Source organism: Prinia subflava, chromosome 9, assembly GCF_021018805.1.
Source record: "Prinia subflava isolate CZ2003 ecotype Zambia chromosome 9, Cam_Psub_1.2, whole genome shotgun sequence".
Classification (NCBI taxonomy): domain Eukaryota; kingdom Metazoa; phylum Chordata; class Aves; order Passeriformes; family Cisticolidae; genus Prinia; species Prinia subflava.
Genome location: NC_086255.1, coordinates 5,243,052 through 5,262,476, shown reverse-complemented (window position 1 = coordinate 5,262,476; position 19,425 = coordinate 5,243,052). Strand labels below are relative to the sequence as shown.

Sequence of the window (19,425 nt, the reverse complement as noted above, 5' to 3'; positions counted from 1 at the left end):
CTTCAGCTTCTGTAATCAAACAAAAGCTCTGGAAGCCTGTGGACAAGCCCTCAGTAAGGCTGGGAAGGGTCTGGAGCAGCGGCAAGTTTGCAGGTACGTTTTCCAGCGGTGCCTGCAGAAGAGTCAGAGGGAATGATTTGCCCTTTCATCAGGAGGTGCCGCCTTCTGGATAAATATTTAAAATAACGATGAGCCCTGTGCTGTGGTCCTGACATTTCCTTTCACCACGAGTTATAGCAGGTATCACCTTTTGAGGGCTGAGGGGAGCGGGACTGAGGGGAGAGGGGATGAGAATGTCCGGGCTGAGGGGAGCGGGGATGAGGTGAGCGGGCTGAGGGGAGCCGAAATGATGGACTGGGGGCTGAGGGAAAGAGCTGAGGGCAGCCGATCTTAGAGGAGCCGGGCTGAGGGGAAGGGGCTGAGGGCAGCCCATCTGAGGGGAGCCGGGCTGAGGGGAAGGGGCTGAGGGCAGCCGATCTGAGGGGAGCCGGGCTGAGGGGAAGGGGCTGAGGGACCACCCGGGGCCGTCGGGCAGGGTCGGGAGCGCAGCCCCGCCCCTCACAGACCACGCCCACAAAGGCCCCGCCCCCTCAGGCCCCGCCCCCCGCGCTGCCCCTTTAAGCGCGCGCGGGGCGGGGCCGCGCGCTGTCACGTGCGGCGGCGGGAGCGGAACCCGAGCTCGCGCGCGCTCCGCCCGCTCGCGCTCGGGCTCCGGGGCAGCGCCCCCGCGTGCGCGCCCCCGCGCGCGGCCGCCCGGGAGCGCGCGCCCCCCGTGCCGGCCATTCCCCCTTCCGCCCCGGGGCCGCGCGCGGCGGCGGCAGCGGCGGGAGCGCCCCTGCCATTCCCTTCCCTTCCCTTCCATTCCCTTCCTCCCCTCCGTCCCTCTCTCCCGGCGGCTCCCGGCGCGCCAGCATGGAGCTGTTCCAAGCCAAGGACCACTACATCCTGCAGAGCGGGGAGCGGGCGCTGTGGTGCAGCCGGAGGGACGGCAGCCTGCAGCTGCGAGCCGGTGAGACCCCCGCGGCCGCGCCCGGGGAAGGGCGGGCTGGGACCCACCCCAGCGCCGGGGCGGGCGGGGGGCGGCGGGGCCGGGCCGGGCGCGGTGTCCCCGGCGGTGCCGCGGGGGTTCGGTACCGCGGGGGTTCGGTGCCGCTGCCCGTCGCCCCGCAGCCCCCGGGAGGTCACGCGTGTCCCGCTGTCCCGGCCGGCGCGCTGCTTTCCCTCTCCGTGCCGCGGTTTCCCCGCAAATAAAGCAGCGCTGCCCCCGCCCGGGGCTCCGTGCACGGTGTGACCCCGGGAGCTGCCGGTGTCCAGAGGCACCCGGGCATCCCCGGGAGCATCGCTGGGGCCGTGTGGGGCCGGTGTCAGCCTTACATAAGGGATGCTCCCGAGGCACGGGCATTGCGTCTTTGGGCAGATGTGGCCCCTGGTCGCCTCTTCCAGCAGAAACTGAACAGGTGGATACACTAGGTAGGGACTGGGTGATCTGTAAGGTCCGTTCCGATCCTCTGACGTCCTGTGATTCTGTGGCTTCTAAAGTGCTTCTGAATTCTTCAGTGATTACAGGCTGTGTAAAGTGACAATTACACAGAGCTCCACTGTGTGTTAATATAAGACTGAAGGGAAGGCAGTGCGAGCAAAAATTGAGATGGAGTTGTGTAAAAGGGAATTTTGAAACAAAGGTAATTATCCTATCCTACCTAGGGGGTTACTCAGTAAAGGTGTCCGTAAAATAAAATGCCGTGGAAATTAGCTTGCTTTGTGTAATATGGGCTCGCTACCCATGGTAGGGAGTTGGAACAAAATGATCTTTAAGGTCCCTTCCAAGCCAAACAATTCTGAGTTCTCATCGTTCTTTGTGATTCTATTGTGTAGCTTTCATGTAAAAGACCATGCTGACCCTGCTGATTTACTAAAGAACTCTAAATAGCTGGATGTTTCACCAAACACGTGTCAGGCTGCACAGAGGTTGCTTACAGCTTTCTAAAACTGGGATCTGTGTTATGCCAAAAAAGATGGCTAAACATGTATATGACGAGGTTGGCTGAGTACAGTAGACTTCATGAGCTTGTGTGAAAGGCTGGATAAACTTTAAACATAAACATCAAATACCGTTGTTATCTGTGTTTTTCCAGAGAACTGTTTTTCATACTGCACTTTCTTGTGTTATATTTTCATCTTTGAGTTGTGTCTTCTCAGCGCAGTTTGTTTGTGTTTCTTAGATAAAATTGCAATCTGTGTCGAGTTAGCGTGACTAATTCTTGTCCATCAACTTCACTAATCCAGCAATACTTCGATTTGCAAGTGATCTTACAAAATAATTGGTGTGAAGCTGGCAGACAGTACTGCCAGTCAGTGAAATGTGTGCTTTCCCAGGGGGGAAACCCCTCAGGTTTGGGTTTCTGATGGTTACAGCCATCTGCATGGGCTAAAAGCTCTCCTTGACCCCCAGTAATTAAAACACAAACTAGTGATCTGTAGTTCTGGAGATCAGTGTTTGGTAACTTTAACTTTTAAAAGCATCAATGCCTTGCTTTCATGCAGCCATTGTGTTTTATTTTTTCTTGCTGTTCCTTAATTTCGAGGAGGCTTTGCCAGTGCCCAGCAGTTTGTCTGCCTGCTGTTCCAGCAGCATTTTGTCCTTTGCCTGCCTCTGCATTTTCAGGCAGTTTCCATGTGATCCCTATTGTGTGTGACCTGCAGATTAACTAAAGGTAATGTGATATTGAAGTCCCCTGGCCTGCTTGAAACTCTCAGTTGTTAACAATTCTCATTTCCCTGTGTTTGGAGCTTTCTTTTTCCAGTTCAGTCTGTGGATCATCTTCTTGACAGTGGATTCCAGGTCTGTGAAGTGAAATACCTTAGCAGTTTGAAAGTAAGCCCAAGAAAGAAACAGTTCTCTCACAGGAAGTGTTTCTTGGATCAATAGCTCTTTCTTGTATTAAGACAAAACTGCATATCCTCAAGTTTACAATTTTATTACATTTGACCATTTATTATTGAGGCCACTGCCCGGAAATGATTAAATGGATTTCTGTGTGATGAGTCACTGCTGGGTTAAAAGAAACAACAAAGTCATAACTTGTGTTCATTGACATGTTTAATAATCTGTCAAAGGGCTGTGATCTAGCTGTGTGTCTCTGCTTGGTTTTGGAGGCCTTGGTTTTAAAAATTGCATCTCACAGAGGCTGCTCTGAATTAATCTTTGGACATTCATGGGTTGAAATAGATAATACTGGTAAACCTTGCAAATCATTACTTGAGAGGGTAGGTCTCAATCTGAAGAGCTGATGTTAAGCTCTAAAGTACTCTTCTCCCTCAACTATAAAGGCATGTTCAGAAATTTAGTGATGTTGAGAGCTGTATTTCTGACCTCTTTGAATCATGGAGATAACAGCTTGAATTTTAAAAAAAAGGGGCAAATAATCTTGGTAAATATTTGCCATAAGCAAAGTCTGAGGTTGGCCCTCATTTGAAGGATGTCAGCCTGTGTTTACAAGATGTTTCTGGGTTTTTTTATTCTCTAAAGTGAAAGCATTAATGAGTCACCTGCAGGAAATCTATGAATCACATTGGCATCATAGATTTTTTTTTTTTTTTTAAGGATTTGGCTGTCGAGAGTGTACTTTTTTCAGTGTAGTGAAAAAACATGTGCTGTTCAGCCATGCCTTAAATACCTTACATCAGGTCTTGGTCAGGATTTCACTCTTGGGTTACGCTGTTTATGCTCTATGTGGCTGCTCTTGACTGGTAGTTCTACACAGATTACAAATATTTTTTTTTATTGATGATGTTTGTATAAATTATGTGTTTATATTTGCATATGTATGCATATATGTGTGTGTGTAAAGGATAAAAAGTGTTGAAGACACTGAATTCTCCTCACCCCTTTTTTAGCAGCAGCAGGAGGAATGAGACTGTTATGGTGTGAAAGCTTCTATTATCGTTGTGCTGGCCTTGATCATACTCCAGGCACTAATGTCAAATAAGATTGGGAACAGTTGCTACTGAAACTATTTCTTGGAATTATGCTGATTCCCACTGCTCTGCAGAAAAAAAATCCTACCAAATATTTTGAGGGGTACACACATTGGAATTAGTCTAACACAGCTTTTGTGGATGTCATGCTCAAAGACTGTGTTGCCTGTGCCTGAAAGATGGGTTAACCTGTGTTTTACCTCTGGAGCTGTAAACTAGAGGCAGAGGAGCATTTGTGTGTTTCAAACAAACATTTCAGGAATTTATTGTTACAGTATTCATTTTCATCTGTTGAAAATGGTTGTGAGTCAGCAACTGAAGCAATACACTTTAAATACTTTTAGTGAGGGATGTGTTACCAAACAGTATTTTCAGAGTAGCAGGAAACACAATTCAGGTTAGGTGTCTTAGTCTGATAGTGTGAAATCATCTCTGAATCACAAATCATAAGGGCATCTGATATTCCAGCTGTGTGTTTGCCTTACTCCTCAAAGGCATTGCAGGAATCAGGAAGAAATGACTTGTCAGAATTCCTGAGCTGTTCTTCATGGCTGTAGACTGGGGAGGAAGAGCAGTTCCTTTGTGGGAAGTCTGGAAGGGCTCAGGTGGAGGCCTTGAGCTAATGAATGGTGTAAGGAGTGATGCCACTGCTACCGAAATGTGTATTGCTAAATTTAAGTCTCCAGAGCAGTCCTAGACGTGGCTCTGAGGGGTGGCAGCCTGGGTGTGAAGTCATGCTACTGAAGTATTTCATACAAAATCGCCTTCCTGAATTTCAGTGGTATGTCTTGGAAACTGCCTATCTATTCTGGGAAACGAATTCCACAGGAGGCTGGAGCTTTAGAAAAATTCTCTCTGTATTTCAAGTTACTTCATAAGGAACCTCAAGCTGGTTTTTGGCACCTTTTTAGCTGCAGTGGGTACTGCACTGCTTCTCACCCTTGCTTGCTCATTCTGTTCCCTCTTTCCCCTACTCTTTCTTGGTTGTCAGCACCACGTACTTGTGGCGTATGTGACAAACCAGATGTCAGAACTGATCTGCATTAGCTGCAACCCAGCGAGAATGTAGGCTGAAAAAACCTTCAGCAGTTGGGTCCCTGTTGCTGCTTTTTCCTTCTTGTGAAAGAGAACAGAAGGGACCAGGGGAATGGGCTGGGCTGTTCTATATCCTTCGTCTGATTAAATATTGCATACATTAGTCACTGTTGTAGCTTCTCACTCTGAGGCGGGATCTTCCTGGATATTTATCAGAAAGAAGTTATTTTCTATTTTTTATAAGTAAGACCTACTTTGTAGTTCCATCCATGGTTCTTTTTTTATAGAATATAGTAAACCTAAAACTGATACTTAAGTGGGTTGATAGTGTGTTAAAACCTAGCCTGGTGAGAATTAAATAAACCTTGAGGTGAAGTGTTTACTTTCCTGTTGAATCTTAGCAGGTGAAGAGTTGAATATGACAAGGCTGTTCCTCTCTTTTTTTCTCCTTTTCCTTCTAGAGAGAGTTCTGAAAATGCCAAATTTGTCCATGCTCAGATGTGTAGATGTCTTGGAATTGCTGAAATGACCTGAGGTTTTAAATAAATATATGAAAAACTCCTAATGCTTCATGTCTTGATATTCTGGTGTTGCTGGTTCTTTTTTTTTTTTTTTTTTTTTTTTTTTTTTTTTTTTTTTTTTTTTTACCTTCCCCTGGAATGAAAATAAATATAAATCAAGCGGATTTCTGTGGCTTGTATTTTGCTGGCAGAGGTGACTCATCTTTGATCTCATAAGTTAGTATTAACCAAATATTGAAAAGGAAATTGCAGACTAACTGCAGCTAAAATATTTAGAACAGGACACAGATTTCAATTAAGAAAGGTCTGCATCTGTACCAAGGGCTTGTGGTTTTTTCATCTGAGAACACTGTTCTTCATGTTGGGTTGTTTCACAGTTTAATGGTGTGGGTGATACTTCAGCTGTATGTGTAAAGAAACTTGAAAACTTTTGTGATTTTAAGTTTTAAACTCTGAACTGCAGGACAAGGCAGCCACTTGTTTGATATGCTGCTTGTGTTCTTTCAAAACAACTGCTGTAGATTGGAATGGGATAAAAAATAAAGTAATGGGAGTGGAGTATCAAAAAGAGGAGAAATTGTTGGTTGTATATCTAAAAGAAAGATGTGGAAATAATGCATAAACTGTTTTTTATTAGAGCTTGGCTTTAGTAAACAGGAATATTAATACTTAATCCTCAGTGGTATTTTCTTGCTCCAAACATCTTCCCCAGTAAAGGGAGAGGATTATTTTCCTGAAAAGCTGAACCCAAATGAATGAAATAGCACTTGAACACTGAGGTTTTCCTTTTAAGGCAGGAATCTTTACTTGAATAGAGCCCTGGAGCAGTTTTTGCTGGGTCTCTAAAAAACTGAAAACAAGGCCCTTGAACATGCTTTGAACTGGAGAACAGAATTCTGAGCCAAATTTCAAAGTAAATGACCTTGCCCAAGAGGTAGTTGCAAGATGTAAATGGCAAATATGCTGGTCTGTCATTAATTGTTGTCTTTCAGGTTTTTTTTTCTTTGTCTGTTTCTCAGTTAATAAAAACCAGCAATGTTTGCACATAGGAGTGATGGTTTAGTTTTTCCCTATACTTGTATGTCTTCCAGTAACACTTAAATTATGTTGCTTCTTGTTGCTTGTTATCTGAGTAGTCAAATTGTCCCCAATAGTTAAAAAAAAAAGAAAAAGAAAAAAAAAAAAAAAAAAAAAAAAAAAAAAAAAAAAAAAAGAAGAGGAATATAGGGGGTGGGGAGTGGCTTGAAATCCTGTCTGTTGCTGATACACATGCCAAATTTTTGGTGTTTAAGGGAGTTTAACTCCCTTTTTTAGTGCTATAAATGGTTGTTCTCCAATCCATAACTCGTTTTGTGCTTTGAGACTGATTAGTTGGACAATCAGAGAAGAAAGTTAATTATGGTATCAGAAGAACAGGTGGCAGTGAGGGAAAACTTTACCTTGCTTAGACTTGGCTCACACTTTAATTCTCTCATGGCTCTTAAGAAGCATTAGCATAAGTCAGCTCAGTGATTAGTAAAACAAACTAATTTCCATAATTGCGAAATCCTTCTGCTCAGCAAATATTTATATTTTAAATTTTTGAGCACAGAATTGCTTTCTTGTGTTCTTCTTTCAGTATAGCTATAGCTGAGCAAACTTTTAACAGACGATGTTCAGAAGGAGTGAACGTAGTGTTTAAGCTGTCAGTTTTGTAAGTAGGTTTGAATAAAATCTTTCTCCTGCCTGATTGATAGTTTCCTTCTTGCAGAGTAAATAGGATTTAAAAAATGCAGACAACCTACTGCTTTCTTAGCTTTAAGGGTATATCCTCAAACAATTTGAGCTTTGTTGAAATACCAGCTAAAAATGGGAATGAATGTGTGTTGGTGTGGAATAATATTAATTAGTGCAGAGTTGTTGGTTTTGGAAGGATAACAGGTACTTTTTCCTATTCTGTTTTACTTCTGAGAAAATGTGTTTGCTAACAAAGTTCAGCAATGTGAAGAATAAAGGGAAGCTCCAAAGTTAAAAAAAAAAAAAAAAGAAAAGCCAAACCAACCAACCAAAAAACCAACCCTGTGAGCTCCAGTGGCTTGGCAATTATTTGCATTTTAAGAGTCCCTGCTGGGTGGTTTTCTGAATGGTATTTACAGGTTTGTGGAAGGGATGTGAGGAAGTGATTCTTGTTTCAAATGGTTGAAATGCACACAGCAATTTGTGGCATAAAACAAATAAAATGGCATAAAACAAAGCCACCTACACCAGTGGTGTCTAAAGTGGGGTGCACACACCTTGTGGGTGCTCAGGGCAGTCCATTGGATGTGTTGGAAGAAAATATTTTGTACCATTAATAAAGACAAATGCTGTTTTAAAATAGTGTCTATTCATCCATTAAAATCCTCTTATCTTTTGTATGTTTTATAATGCATGCAATATAAATTATTTATGTGTTCTGCTGGACTAATAAATAAATATACATATTTGAGATGTGTGCTAATTTTGTTTTTCTTGATGTGGCACTTGATCAAGAAGTTTGGAGGCCGCTGATGCCCAGGGTCAGGCTGTGTTTGGAGCAAACACTGGTGACAGCAGTTTGTTTCCACTTCGAGCACAGGGGTTCCTTGTGCAATTCCATGTAACACTGGACACTCTCCAGACAACTGAACATTTTCCGTATGTTTTCCAGTTTCCCAAGCAATGCCTGGTGACTCAAGGGATTTTCTGACTGCACCAGAATACAAAGAAGTATTTCTTTATCAAGATGAGTAGTAGAGATTCATTTTTGTTAGGTGCTTTCTCTGGGACTTGCATCCTGCTTTGGCAGCAGCAATACAAATGTCTGTTCTTGTGTGCTGCCATCCCCACTGCTTTAAATCTGTCACTGAATTGTGCTTGACCTGTTTGTGTTCATCTCTTTTAATGCTGAGATGTTGAAGGAAAGTGTCCCAATAAAGCAGGTGGTCAGCTGAAGGGATAACTTGTTTAAAGTTTGGAGGAGAACATTCAAGTAAATAAAGTTAACACTTAATAACAATTAAGAGTTTGTAATACTGAATGTCTTAGTGCTCTGTCATTCTGCAAGTAGCTTAAATAGAGTTTCAGAAATCTGTGTTGAAAGGAAAATTCAAGTAGCCTAAGTTTTATTTGCTTAAATAGTACTTTATTTCCTCCAGGAGAAAGAAGTTCAGTTTTATATTCTTAAATCTTCCCAGTTAATTTGTAATCTCTTAATCCTGGATAATATTCCAGAACACTATTCAAAGATGAAGTGAAACTTGGAAGCAGACTTTCTTTTGAAAAGCCACAGGAGGTCATAAAGGTCAAATAATGCTAATAATAAAGTCTTGCAGTTGTTTTTGATCTAAAGCAGACACAATTTAAAGAAAAAAAAACCTACCCTGAAATCTATTTTTAAATAGGATTGAAGCTTCTTCCTGAAAATTAACACTTCTGGTGTTGAAATTTACAGTAGCAGAGCTGTGTGATTTATTTTGGCTATACATAGTGAGTCATTCTGCTTTTATTTTTCCTATATAAATATCTATGGCTTGTGTTGAATGGTGAAATGATGGAGAATTAGTGCTCTGTGAGACTCCAGGAAGACTTTTTGAGCACTGACATGTTAATGTCCATGCTTATACACTTGGGCATAACCAGAAGGAAATTTAGTGATGGTGTGCATGTTTTATATTACACTGTCAGGAAACACTTTCTAGCTGGGGTTCATTGCCAACAACAAGGGAAATAAGAGGTGTGTGTGTGCCCTCTGAGCTACAGCAAGATTGGAAGAGAAATAATTACAGCTACTCAATGGACTGAACCAGGCAGTGGCTCAGTAGTATGGGCTGGATTCAAATGATAACAAATGAAATCTTTTTTCCTTCCTGCCTTCTCCAGAGGAAGCTGCCAGCCTCTCCAGACTTGCCTCCAGCCATTCTGTGTTGAGAAAATGGTTTATCCCAAAGCAGTGGTTTGTGTTTTTTATCAGAGCTTGTGCCTGACCTTGGAACAGCTCAGCTGGTGGTAGACAACAGGAAGAGCCAGAAAGCAGTTTTGGGTTTTGATGCTCTTCCAAGTTGCTTTTGTATCACCTTTATCAGGGTTGTGTTTGTGTAAACACAAAGAATTAAAGAGACCTTATCTGGTGTTGCACGGCTCTGCATCGCTGCTGGTGAGCTCTGAGGGTGGTGGTGGAAGTCAATCACATCAAAGCTGGTTTTGTTCTGAATTTGTGACAGAAGTTCTGTTGTGCTGCAACTGAATGCTGATACAATCACTGTGAATGGCAAATGCATTGCAGTGGTCATTAATCTCTGACAGGAATCAGCAAAAAACCCCAACATTTGTTTCAGTAGCTTGAATTTATTTAGTAGGATAAGGGAAGGAATGAGCAATTTTGTGCTTCAGGATGGAAACTTGGTGAGCAAGTGTATACATCAGAGTGTTAAGGCCTGTCAAACACTGGCAGTTCTCTCAAATTGAAACACATTGAGGACAGCAGAAAATTCCTCAAGTCAGGGAAGATCTTCCATGGGACTCATCTCACTGCTCACAGTGATTCTTTCTGGACACAGCTTCTGACTTTCTGCAGTGACTGCTTTGACACTGCTCTTTTATCATCAGCACAATACTGTAAGAAGTTTGTTTCAACATCATTGTGTCGCAGTTTAAAGTTGATAAATCCTTATTCCTGGCTCTGTGAGGTTCAAAAGAGGACTAGTGTGACATTTATAGGAAGTTATGTTTGTGTAGGGAGACAAGAGTAACTATTGATAAATTGTATTTCACATTATATCTCAAAACATTGTTTTGTCTGTAAGCAAAGTTCAGAGTTTGCTTTGGTAGAGCCTAGTGGTGGTTAATTCTTACTGATAGCATTTCTTTAAAAAAGAAAAGAGAATCAAGGTTGTGAATTCTTTCAGCAGTCAGAAATGTGGCCAGGTCTCATGTATGCTATCTGCAAACTTCTAACTGAGGCTTTTCAGTTTTGTTTTGTATGGTTAATTTCTTTTTATGACTTCAAAAGGATGTGGATACCTTCTGTGGCATGTATCACTGTCTACCATCTTAGGCTGCCTCTTAAAATCTGTAAAATATAATCAGTTAAATACTTATATCCTGCAGGCTTGCAGTTAACATTCTTGGATCTCTGAATCTTTGCTTATGTAATGATTTTAAATATAGAGTGGTTCTAATTTTCAAAGATACAAGATAGTGACTGGAGATTGCTGCTGCCAGTTTTACCAAATGGCTGCAAGGAAACAGTCTTGATCAATTTTAGTGTCAGACAAAAGCTGGAGACAGCTTCTTTCTATACAGAATAAATAGGAGTGCATAAAAGCCCATCTTTGGGGATGGCTGGGGAAATGGTATTTAAACCTTTATTTTGTTTGGTTCATCCATCTCTAATTCCATCAGGAGCAAGAGCTCATATTGGTATTTAGTGTAGTGACATTTTTTCAGCATGATTGGAGGTTTGCTCTGAGCTGAGATATGGTTGTCTCACAGGAAACTGAATTCTAACCAATAACAAAGTTCTAATCAGGTTTGAACCAGATGTGTTTTATTTAGTTTAAAAAACTGGCTTGCTTCTGTGCTGTCACACATACTTTCCTATAGAAAGTTTTCTAGACTAATGTAAGAAAAACAAATTTTGTGGTGTTGTCACCAAAAGGAACTCCACAAAAGGATTCCACAATTGTTTTGTGGAAAAGCCTACAAGCATTTCTCCTGTAAGGCTTCTTTGCATCTGGGTTTTCTTGGATGCTGAAAAAAACATGGTAATCCCCTTACATATTGCTAAATATGTATTTTTTTTTCCCCTCTATGCCCTGCCTTCCCCATGGAAAATTTTCTTCAAGCAGTCAGCCTTTGCCATTAGTAGCTTGGTAATCACACTTACCTAAGAGCCAGTGCTGCCCAGCTGGTGGATCCATATTTGCTGCCTTTAAACTCTGGAATTGGAATGTGCATTTGATTCCAAATACATTCTCTTCTCTTCCAAAGCTTGTCTGTACTCAAAGTTTAGAGTCATTTCTCATTGTGTCTCTGCTGCTTGGGTAGCAGGATTCCTGTACAAGGCTTGGGTTGTCTGGTGCTGCTCTTTCAGAGGAACAGAATAATAGAACATCTGTGTAAGAGCCACTTGTCTTTTTTCTTATGTTCTTTTATAGGCAAGTCTAAAATGTCGTTTCCTTATCCCTCTAATTAAAAAAAAAATCTTGTTTCTTCATTCTTTAATCTTTTGTAAACTCCTAGAGAAAAGCTCTGGATAGCAAGTGAAGTTTTCTTGCTAATATCTTGTCACAGCAGGAAATCAGAGTTTTAGAAAGACATCTAGAATGTCTGTTAGATTAGTGAGCTTATGGTAGCCATGGTAAACCTTCACTGATTTGGTTCTTTGAATTCCTCCTGTGCCTGGCTTTGTTTGCTGCTTGTTATCTCTGTCTGGCTTTTACCTATCATGGTGGAAACATGATTTTAAAGCAAATTACAAAGACAGCAAGAAGGAGATGAAGTGAGAGACAGTGCAGCTCTAGAAAAGTCCCAGGGTGCAGACAAAACTGGGATTGTGTGGGTGAACTGGGAGAGAAGGGGGAAGGTTTGGGAGTGAGGGAAGCTGCTTGCATTCCTCTTTGCTGGTAGTGCAGATTTCCCACTCAGCACAGGGAAACTCCTGTGTGTTATTTGGAGTGGAGCAGAGCTCAGGCTGTTCTAGAACGTGTTTTGCATGAGCACAAATCAGGAGGGTACAAGATGTGTTCAGGTGCTCCAGCAGGCATTGAGGGCACATCAAACCCTTCAGTCTGTCATCCCCACTGTCACTGATTTCCTGATGCTCAGCTGTGTTAGTCTCCCTAAGAAGTTCATTTTGTTCTGGCATGATTCACACAAGGTTCTGTGCAGTTCAAGTCACTCTTCAGAGAAAGGAATAAACAGGAATTTGGTCCAGTGTGGACCAAATTAACACATTAATTGCAGGCTTGCATGCTGCTGCAAACATTGCTTTAAATTCTGCTGCTATGGGCTTTTAGTTGTTGCTTGTCTGTGTCCAGGCACCTGTGATCCACCCATTTAATGAATTAATTCTAGATCAACCCTACTGCCACCATTTCTATTGCAGCTCGTGGAGATGCTGGTATGTAATGAGGAAATCAGCTAAATCTAGTACTATTAAATATTGTACTGGAAGCTGGGAAAGCTGTGTGTGTTCTTGCAATGTCGAGGCCTCAATTACAAATGTTCAAGGAGGATTCAGTGTTTTAAAACAAGTGTGTAAAAAATAAAATCATACTATCAGTTGTCACCTGCAGACCTGCAGATTTATAAGAAGAAATGAAAGTATTGTAGATAAAGTGTTTATGTGGATGATTTGTACTCTTTTGTGAGTTTCTTCTTTCAAATGTTCATCTACTTCCACCAATAGCTAAGATATTCAATTTGTGTGCATGTTAAAACTGGAGAAACTCTTACCTTGGAACAAGTGTGTTTTGGTAAATAATAACAAGCTTGTCCTTCATGGAATAGAAAAAACCTCTTCTCCTTTGAGATTTCTCTCTCCTACACAGATATTTGCTTTTAAGTATTTGTTTTCACTTTAAAGATTTGAATGAGGAGTTTCATTCTTTCCCCCACTCTCGAGTCCTTGAGCAGGTACTACACCACAGTTAGAAACTCCTTTTCTTCCTGCTTTCTCTTCTACTTCCTATGTGGTTCACTGGAATTTGTGAAGAGTAGAACTAGAAACCTAAACCTGAACTGTGTGTGCTTTGATATTCCATGTACTCATGGAGAGTGTTTTAACAAAAGAGGAAGTGTCTGTGTGTGCATGTTTATAGAAGGAGGATGTGAAAGTAATAGTAATTGGATACAAATGGGAGGGAGCTGGGGGTGAAAGGCAACATCTGCTGGGCTTTGAAGCTGTCTTGTTAACTCAGTGACTTCTATGCAATTTCAATACAGCCATGTAAAATTTTGCTTAAATTTTAAAAATTCCTTAAAAATTCCTTAAAAATTCCTTAAAAATTCCAGTGGATATGAGAAGAATTAAGCCTCCCTTAAATTCAATTACTACCACCTAAAGCTACTTTTCCCCCCTCAAAAATCTGGAAAATATCTGTGGTAGGGCTTTATGTTGGAAACTTAGTTGTTTTTTCATAGCTACTTGGTAGCAAGCAAAAATGGACATGTGCATCATCTTCTTTTTGCTGGAATTATTGTACAGTTTCTACCTTCTAAGGTGGGGAAAGTGAGGAGGGTTACTATCACTGGATTAATTGTCTCGTTTGGTTTACTGTTTTAAAACAGGAGCTTTGTTCTTTTTTACAGCCACTGATCTTCTTTTGGCTTGGAACCCCATTTGTCTGGGCCTGGTAGAGGGACTCATTGGTAAAGTCCAGCTTCATACAGGTATGTGCTTTGTTCCCTTCTGGTGGGTTTTTTATTTGTTTTCTGCAGACATTCTATGATATTACAAATGGGCTTGTCAAGGTGATTATATTATAGCTGCACATGCAAATTTCCTCTGCTCTCCAGTGATGTATGTGTTGTGATTTGGCACTGTCTTGTAAAAATAGAGAACTGCATTCACAAATAGAAGAAACTTGTGTTTGAAGTTCTATTTCAATCTCTGTGTGAGATTTATAAAATTCTTAAACCTTTTGGAATAATCGTTTCAAGGAGATTCCCATTGTTCTCCTATGGTACAGTGCAAAAACCAATAAAGGAAGCTTTCCCAAAAGTATAAGGCCTGAATTCTCAATGCTATATGAAAACCTGAGGAATAATTGCTGGCTTGGTAGAGGAATATTTGAAAGCAAAAGAAACATTTAAACTTTTTGCAGTTAAATGACAGAGCTATAAAATTCAAGCAGGTGTAGAATTCATTGTTATTTTAATGATAACTTGTCTCTAACTGATAGTAATGTTTTCCTGTAAAATAAACTCAGTACTCCTTTTGCTTTATCAGCTGCAAATTCCTGTAGCCATAATAAATATTATTTTGATATATCCCAGCTTTGTCCAAGAAGATACTTCTGGCTGTGTGTTTACTGGCAGGCAGGAAAGGCAGCCATAAACCCTTGCTGTGTGCCATTCTTTTTGTGAGTGCCAACCCCCTGCATTTAAAGTAGTGCCTGGCAATATGATCAATACAGGTAAAGTTTCAAGTGTGTTCCAGGAGGGCAGGATGGATTAAGTGCTGAAATGGATCAGATGTTTGTGGTCCCTTGAATAGAAACAGATTGCTCAGCGTGGCAATAATGGGATAGAGAGCAGGGCCTGGGACACCCTGGCATGGGTATAGGGCAGATAATTCATGGCTCCATAGGTACTGTGACCTCTGTTCCCTCTGTTTCTGGGAGTGATAGTTCAGAGCTCAGCTCTCCATGAAGTTCATGATCATGTCCTCTTCCTAGATCATCACTTTATCTTCTTTGACTTCACCTGGTATTTTTGTCTATGCTCATTCTCCAGATCTGTTCATCCATCCTTTTCCAGATCTGCTGCTATGAAGTGGTTCAGACCCTGCCATCACTTTCTCTTCTCCTCATGCAGGTTGTCAGTGCTGGTCAGCAGTGCTGTCCATGGTGAATGATGGCTAAATTCCAGTAATGACATTTTTCTGCTGTGGGAAAATGAGCAGTGACTGGTTTTGACACGTGTTTTTGTGTTTGTGTGGGGTGTGGTGTTTTGTTTTAAAATCAGGCCCTGGAGTACACAAAAGCCTTTCCCTTCTCTCTGGGGAGTCTAGATATAAAAGGCTTTTAAAGGGGAGCCCTCAGATGCTTTCTGAAGGTTTTTTAGATGTTGTGGCAACTGAAGATCTTTGCATGTGTGTTTATTGTGAGCTGCTTCCTCTGCTTATGAAACCTGAGTTGAAACTTTCCTCGGAGTGTGACACTTCAACAGGTGTCAGCTTGCTATTGTCAGGTAAATTAAGATTATCAGGTAATAAGCCTGATATCTCTTCTTTCCATGTGTCCTGTAGAGCTCCTGAATCAATTAAACTCATCCAGGCATTCCACTCAGTTGCTCTCAGGTCAGTGGAAATGTTTCCTTTTGTCTCTGCCTTGTTCAGATGACACCATCGCAAACTCTTCATCCTTTCTTTTTGTTGTAGATATTCTGGTATTTATTGATGCAACTCTCCTATAAATGGTGTTTTGTTTTCTACTATTAAATGTCTGAAGAAAGATAGCCTCCAGCAGTTTATCCTTACATTTTTTTTGGTGGAACTCCTTGAATTTGCTGCCATTTCCCGTTGAGTGTCATCCATCAGGCTGCAGTCACAACAGAGGGCTGACTGGGGTCTCTCCTCAAACCTGCAATTTTCAATGAACTCCTACTTGATCATATTCAAGCGTAGCTTGATGTTATCCTCAGGCTGAATCATCTAGCAGTCTGTAACAGTAACCTGTCTTCATTACTTATTCTTGTATCAATCTTTGTCACCTGGAAACTTTATCAGCAGAAGTTGTATAAATATTTAACTTTGCTGGACCTTTCTGCCCAGGCTCAGCAGGAGATGTGTGCTGCAGGAGCTGGGGGAAATGCCTGACCTGCAACAGAAGCACTTGCTGCTCTGATTTCTTATCTCCTGCCCCCAGGCTATGAGGATCAGAAAGCTTAATTTGAAGCTCATTTGGTGATTTTGTCCTTGTTACCAGCTATTGTTGAAAAGAGGTTTTAAAAGTCCTTAGCGCACACAAGTGCTGGAAACTTCAAATGCTTTTTTAAGTATTAGGGTTGCTGCCAGTGAGCTCCAGAGCTGTCACAAAGCCTGTATGCACTTGAGTGTCTTGGACATAGATCCTCATCTATTCCTTGCTTATTGCAAGAATGCTGGAGTTGTCTAAGATGACCTTGAAATGTCCCTGCAATCAGTCATGGGCTGTCTGTAATTTAGCATTGAAATACCCTTGCCAATGAGCTGTAACTAGGGATGGGTTTTAATTTCCTCTTAATCTTGCTGGGTTTATTGCTTGCCTCATGCAGGAGAATTTGTAGGAAAGCTGCTGTGACAGGGAAGCTGTCTCATAGAAACGAGCTAGCCAATATTACATGGGTTTTTTTTTTAATTCTTCAAGGAATGTTTGACATGAGAGGGCCAGTTGTACCTCTGAACATAACAGTGCACTCACATTTGAGATTCAAATCTATTTAAAGCAATGTTTTGTTCTTCCCCAAAGTGAATTTTCTTAAACATTCAGATACTTTATATTTTTGTGTGTGTGGGGAACTCAAACCCAAACAATAAAACGTTTATTGAATATCAGAATGTAAGAATATAATTGCTTACCATTTTCTGGCCCATCTCAAAACATTTCTGAGAAAATGCAGAGTAACAATGGGAATAAAAGGAAAAGGGTTTTAGGATGTATCGTGGAGATGTTACTGTGCCAGATCATAGCACATTTCCTTGGTAAAATGCACAATTAAAATTGTCTTTGCATAATCTTCCCATACAGAGGCAAACACATCTTTTGCATAAAGTGTCTCCTTTATAGAATTGAATTTTGTTGTCCAGTATATCTGACTATAACCAAAGCTGGATTTCTTAACCAGTTCCAGCCATTTAAGGCAATCATTTCTGCCACAGGTTCTTCTGTTTCTTGGTCAAAGCACACCCCTGTACTTGGATTCATTTGGAGTGTTCTTCCAGTGCTGGTTAATTAAGACCCAGGTTAAATGCTGCTGGCAGGAGTCCACAGACTCTGTAAACAGGAGGGAAATGGGAGTTCTTCCTTCCTTATCCCCAGCTTTTTTTTTTGTTAGCATGCCTCTGAATGTTGATAGAAACTGCAGGCTGTTCAGCATCTGAAATCTCATCATTGAGATATAACTGGATTTCATACAGTCAGCAACCAAAAGCATTCTTTTTGCATGCAGCCAATTTTTAAATTGTTCAGGTAACAAAAAGTAGGAAATCGGTAGCATAGAATTTCTTGGCTAAAATCAAAATACTTGCAGAGAGCAGCATTTGCAGTAAACTCATGTACAGTTTATGAAAAGTTACTGCAAAAGCTTTTGGGAGAAAGTAAATGCTAGATTGTTGGGGAAGTGTTAGAGAAAAAAGCAATGTTGTGTTGACAGTGTTGAAACAACAGAGGAGTAAATTTCCATTTTAGTGAGGAATGAGAGGTAATAGCTTCCTTTGGATGCAATACTTCAAACTAGTTGTTGCCATCTGCTCTGCCATAGTTCATAAAACACTGAAAATGAACATTATATCCTGAGAGATGACTTGAAATGTGCACTTTTCTGGAGAGGCATGCAGCTGTCCTGCTCTGCAGTGCACACCACAGCTCACACCCTGAGCAGGCAATAACTGATCTGTGGAACTGCTTTTTTCTTTATCTATATTTAGGGATTCAGTTATTTAGATATTGCTGGCTATTACAATATGCTTGCTTTTATGGCTATTGTTGAAGCTTTTACTTCAGGGCATACTTTATCTGCATAATTGCTTCCTGACTGTTTACTTCTGATCTGCTGGGGAATTCCTGTTTTCTTTCAATGTTCTGTGGCTCTGGCTATAATCCAAAGAGTTCTGCAATCTACACCAAGATGACATTTCAGAGCATTTTAAAAATGACAAAAAAATACTCAATTCAATTTAATACTTGTCTGTATCAAGCTCTTAAGTTCTTGTTTGTTACCAGGGTTTGTTAATATAGGTAGGGGGAAGACTGGGCAGAGCTTTTTCCTTTTCAGTTTTTAACTATGACATATTTGCTCAGACGTGTCTTTACCTTATGCTAATCTCCAATAGAACCCTACTGATTAATTAATTCACTGCAGCTCTAGAAGGTTGCCTTTCTTAGAAGAGTGTCTGCTTTGTTTGCTGACATACATTGGTGATCTCCTAGCAGTAAATTGTGTGGCCAACCTTCTGCAGGTGGGAATAAATGAGATTGCAGGGCTGCCCAGCAGGAATATCTGCCTGGATGCCCTGTCGTGAGAGCTTGGATTGCCCTGACTTTTCAGAGACTGCTGGATTTGCCTACTAGAAATCAACCTAGGAAGGGCAGCCCTTTTCAGCTGAACTGATAGGCATCTTTATGTGTTGCTGGTGGGTTTGGCAGCATTTCAATTTCTCCTTTGCAAAAGGACTTTTTTAACCTGTTCATTGGTCTTGTTGCTGTTGCATAAATGTGTTGTTTTCCTCAGTTTCCTTTTCCCCGTGGCTGCCAGATGGGGAAAAGGAGGGAAAAGGCAAATGTTCTCCAGGGCATGTGTTCCCAAATGTTCCCTGCTCCTGCACAGAGGAGCTGCTCCAGCACCTGCTGGTCAGGGAGGACCACAGGGTGGCATTTGCTGTCACTCTCCTCTCCTAGTTTGGTGTCCTTTGACCGGTTTTAGGAGATTGTGCTTGTGTGACCGCTTGGAGTAGCCCGCTCCAGCCTCAGGGCTGACTCTGCTCCATCAGGGTGACACCCTGAGCTTCTCTGGTCCTGCAGAGATCAGGATTCTGTTCAGGGCTCCCCTTACAGGACCATGTCTATGAAAGAAGTGATGAATCTCTTCCTTCCCCTTCCCCTCCTGCCTTTCTGGGAGGCACCTCTGGCTCTCACAGCAGCTCTGTAGTTATTATATTATATTATAAATTTTTTAAAGGCTTCTTAATACCTAACATAAATATATCTCTTTTTTAAAGGCAGTAATGCAGAATCAAAGGGAGGAGTGGAGTGTCACAGCACACAGTTGTCTGTTGGCAATGACTATTCCTGTTCTTTAGATAAAAGAAACTGCTGGGGTTTTCTGTGTTTTTCTTAAGCATTCAGAGGATAAAATGCTGTTTAAAATTTACTGAGCAAGGAGAACAGAGTTTGTATTTGCTATAGAGCTGCTAACTGGGTTTTTCAAAGGCTGTGTTTCGTATTCAGAGGCATAATACATGACACATTCT

General features: G+C 41.5%; 1 protein-coding gene across 1 annotated transcript in view; it reads left to right on the top strand.

The window, feature by feature from the left end:
* The first annotated feature begins 527 nt into the window (after positions 1 to 527).
* INPP5F (inositol polyphosphate-5-phosphatase F) overlaps positions 528 to 19,425 on the top strand; it is a 38,996-nt gene continuing 20,098 nt past the window's right edge. Inside the window, exons 1-2 of the mRNA XM_063405191.1 lie at positions 528 to 1,009; positions 13,845 to 13,925. Coding sequence (XP_063261261.1) covers positions 913 to 1,009; positions 13,845 to 13,925 — 178 coding nt within the window. The 5' untranslated portion in view covers positions 528 to 912. The remainder of the gene's footprint in view (positions 1,010 to 13,844; positions 13,926 to 19,425) is intronic.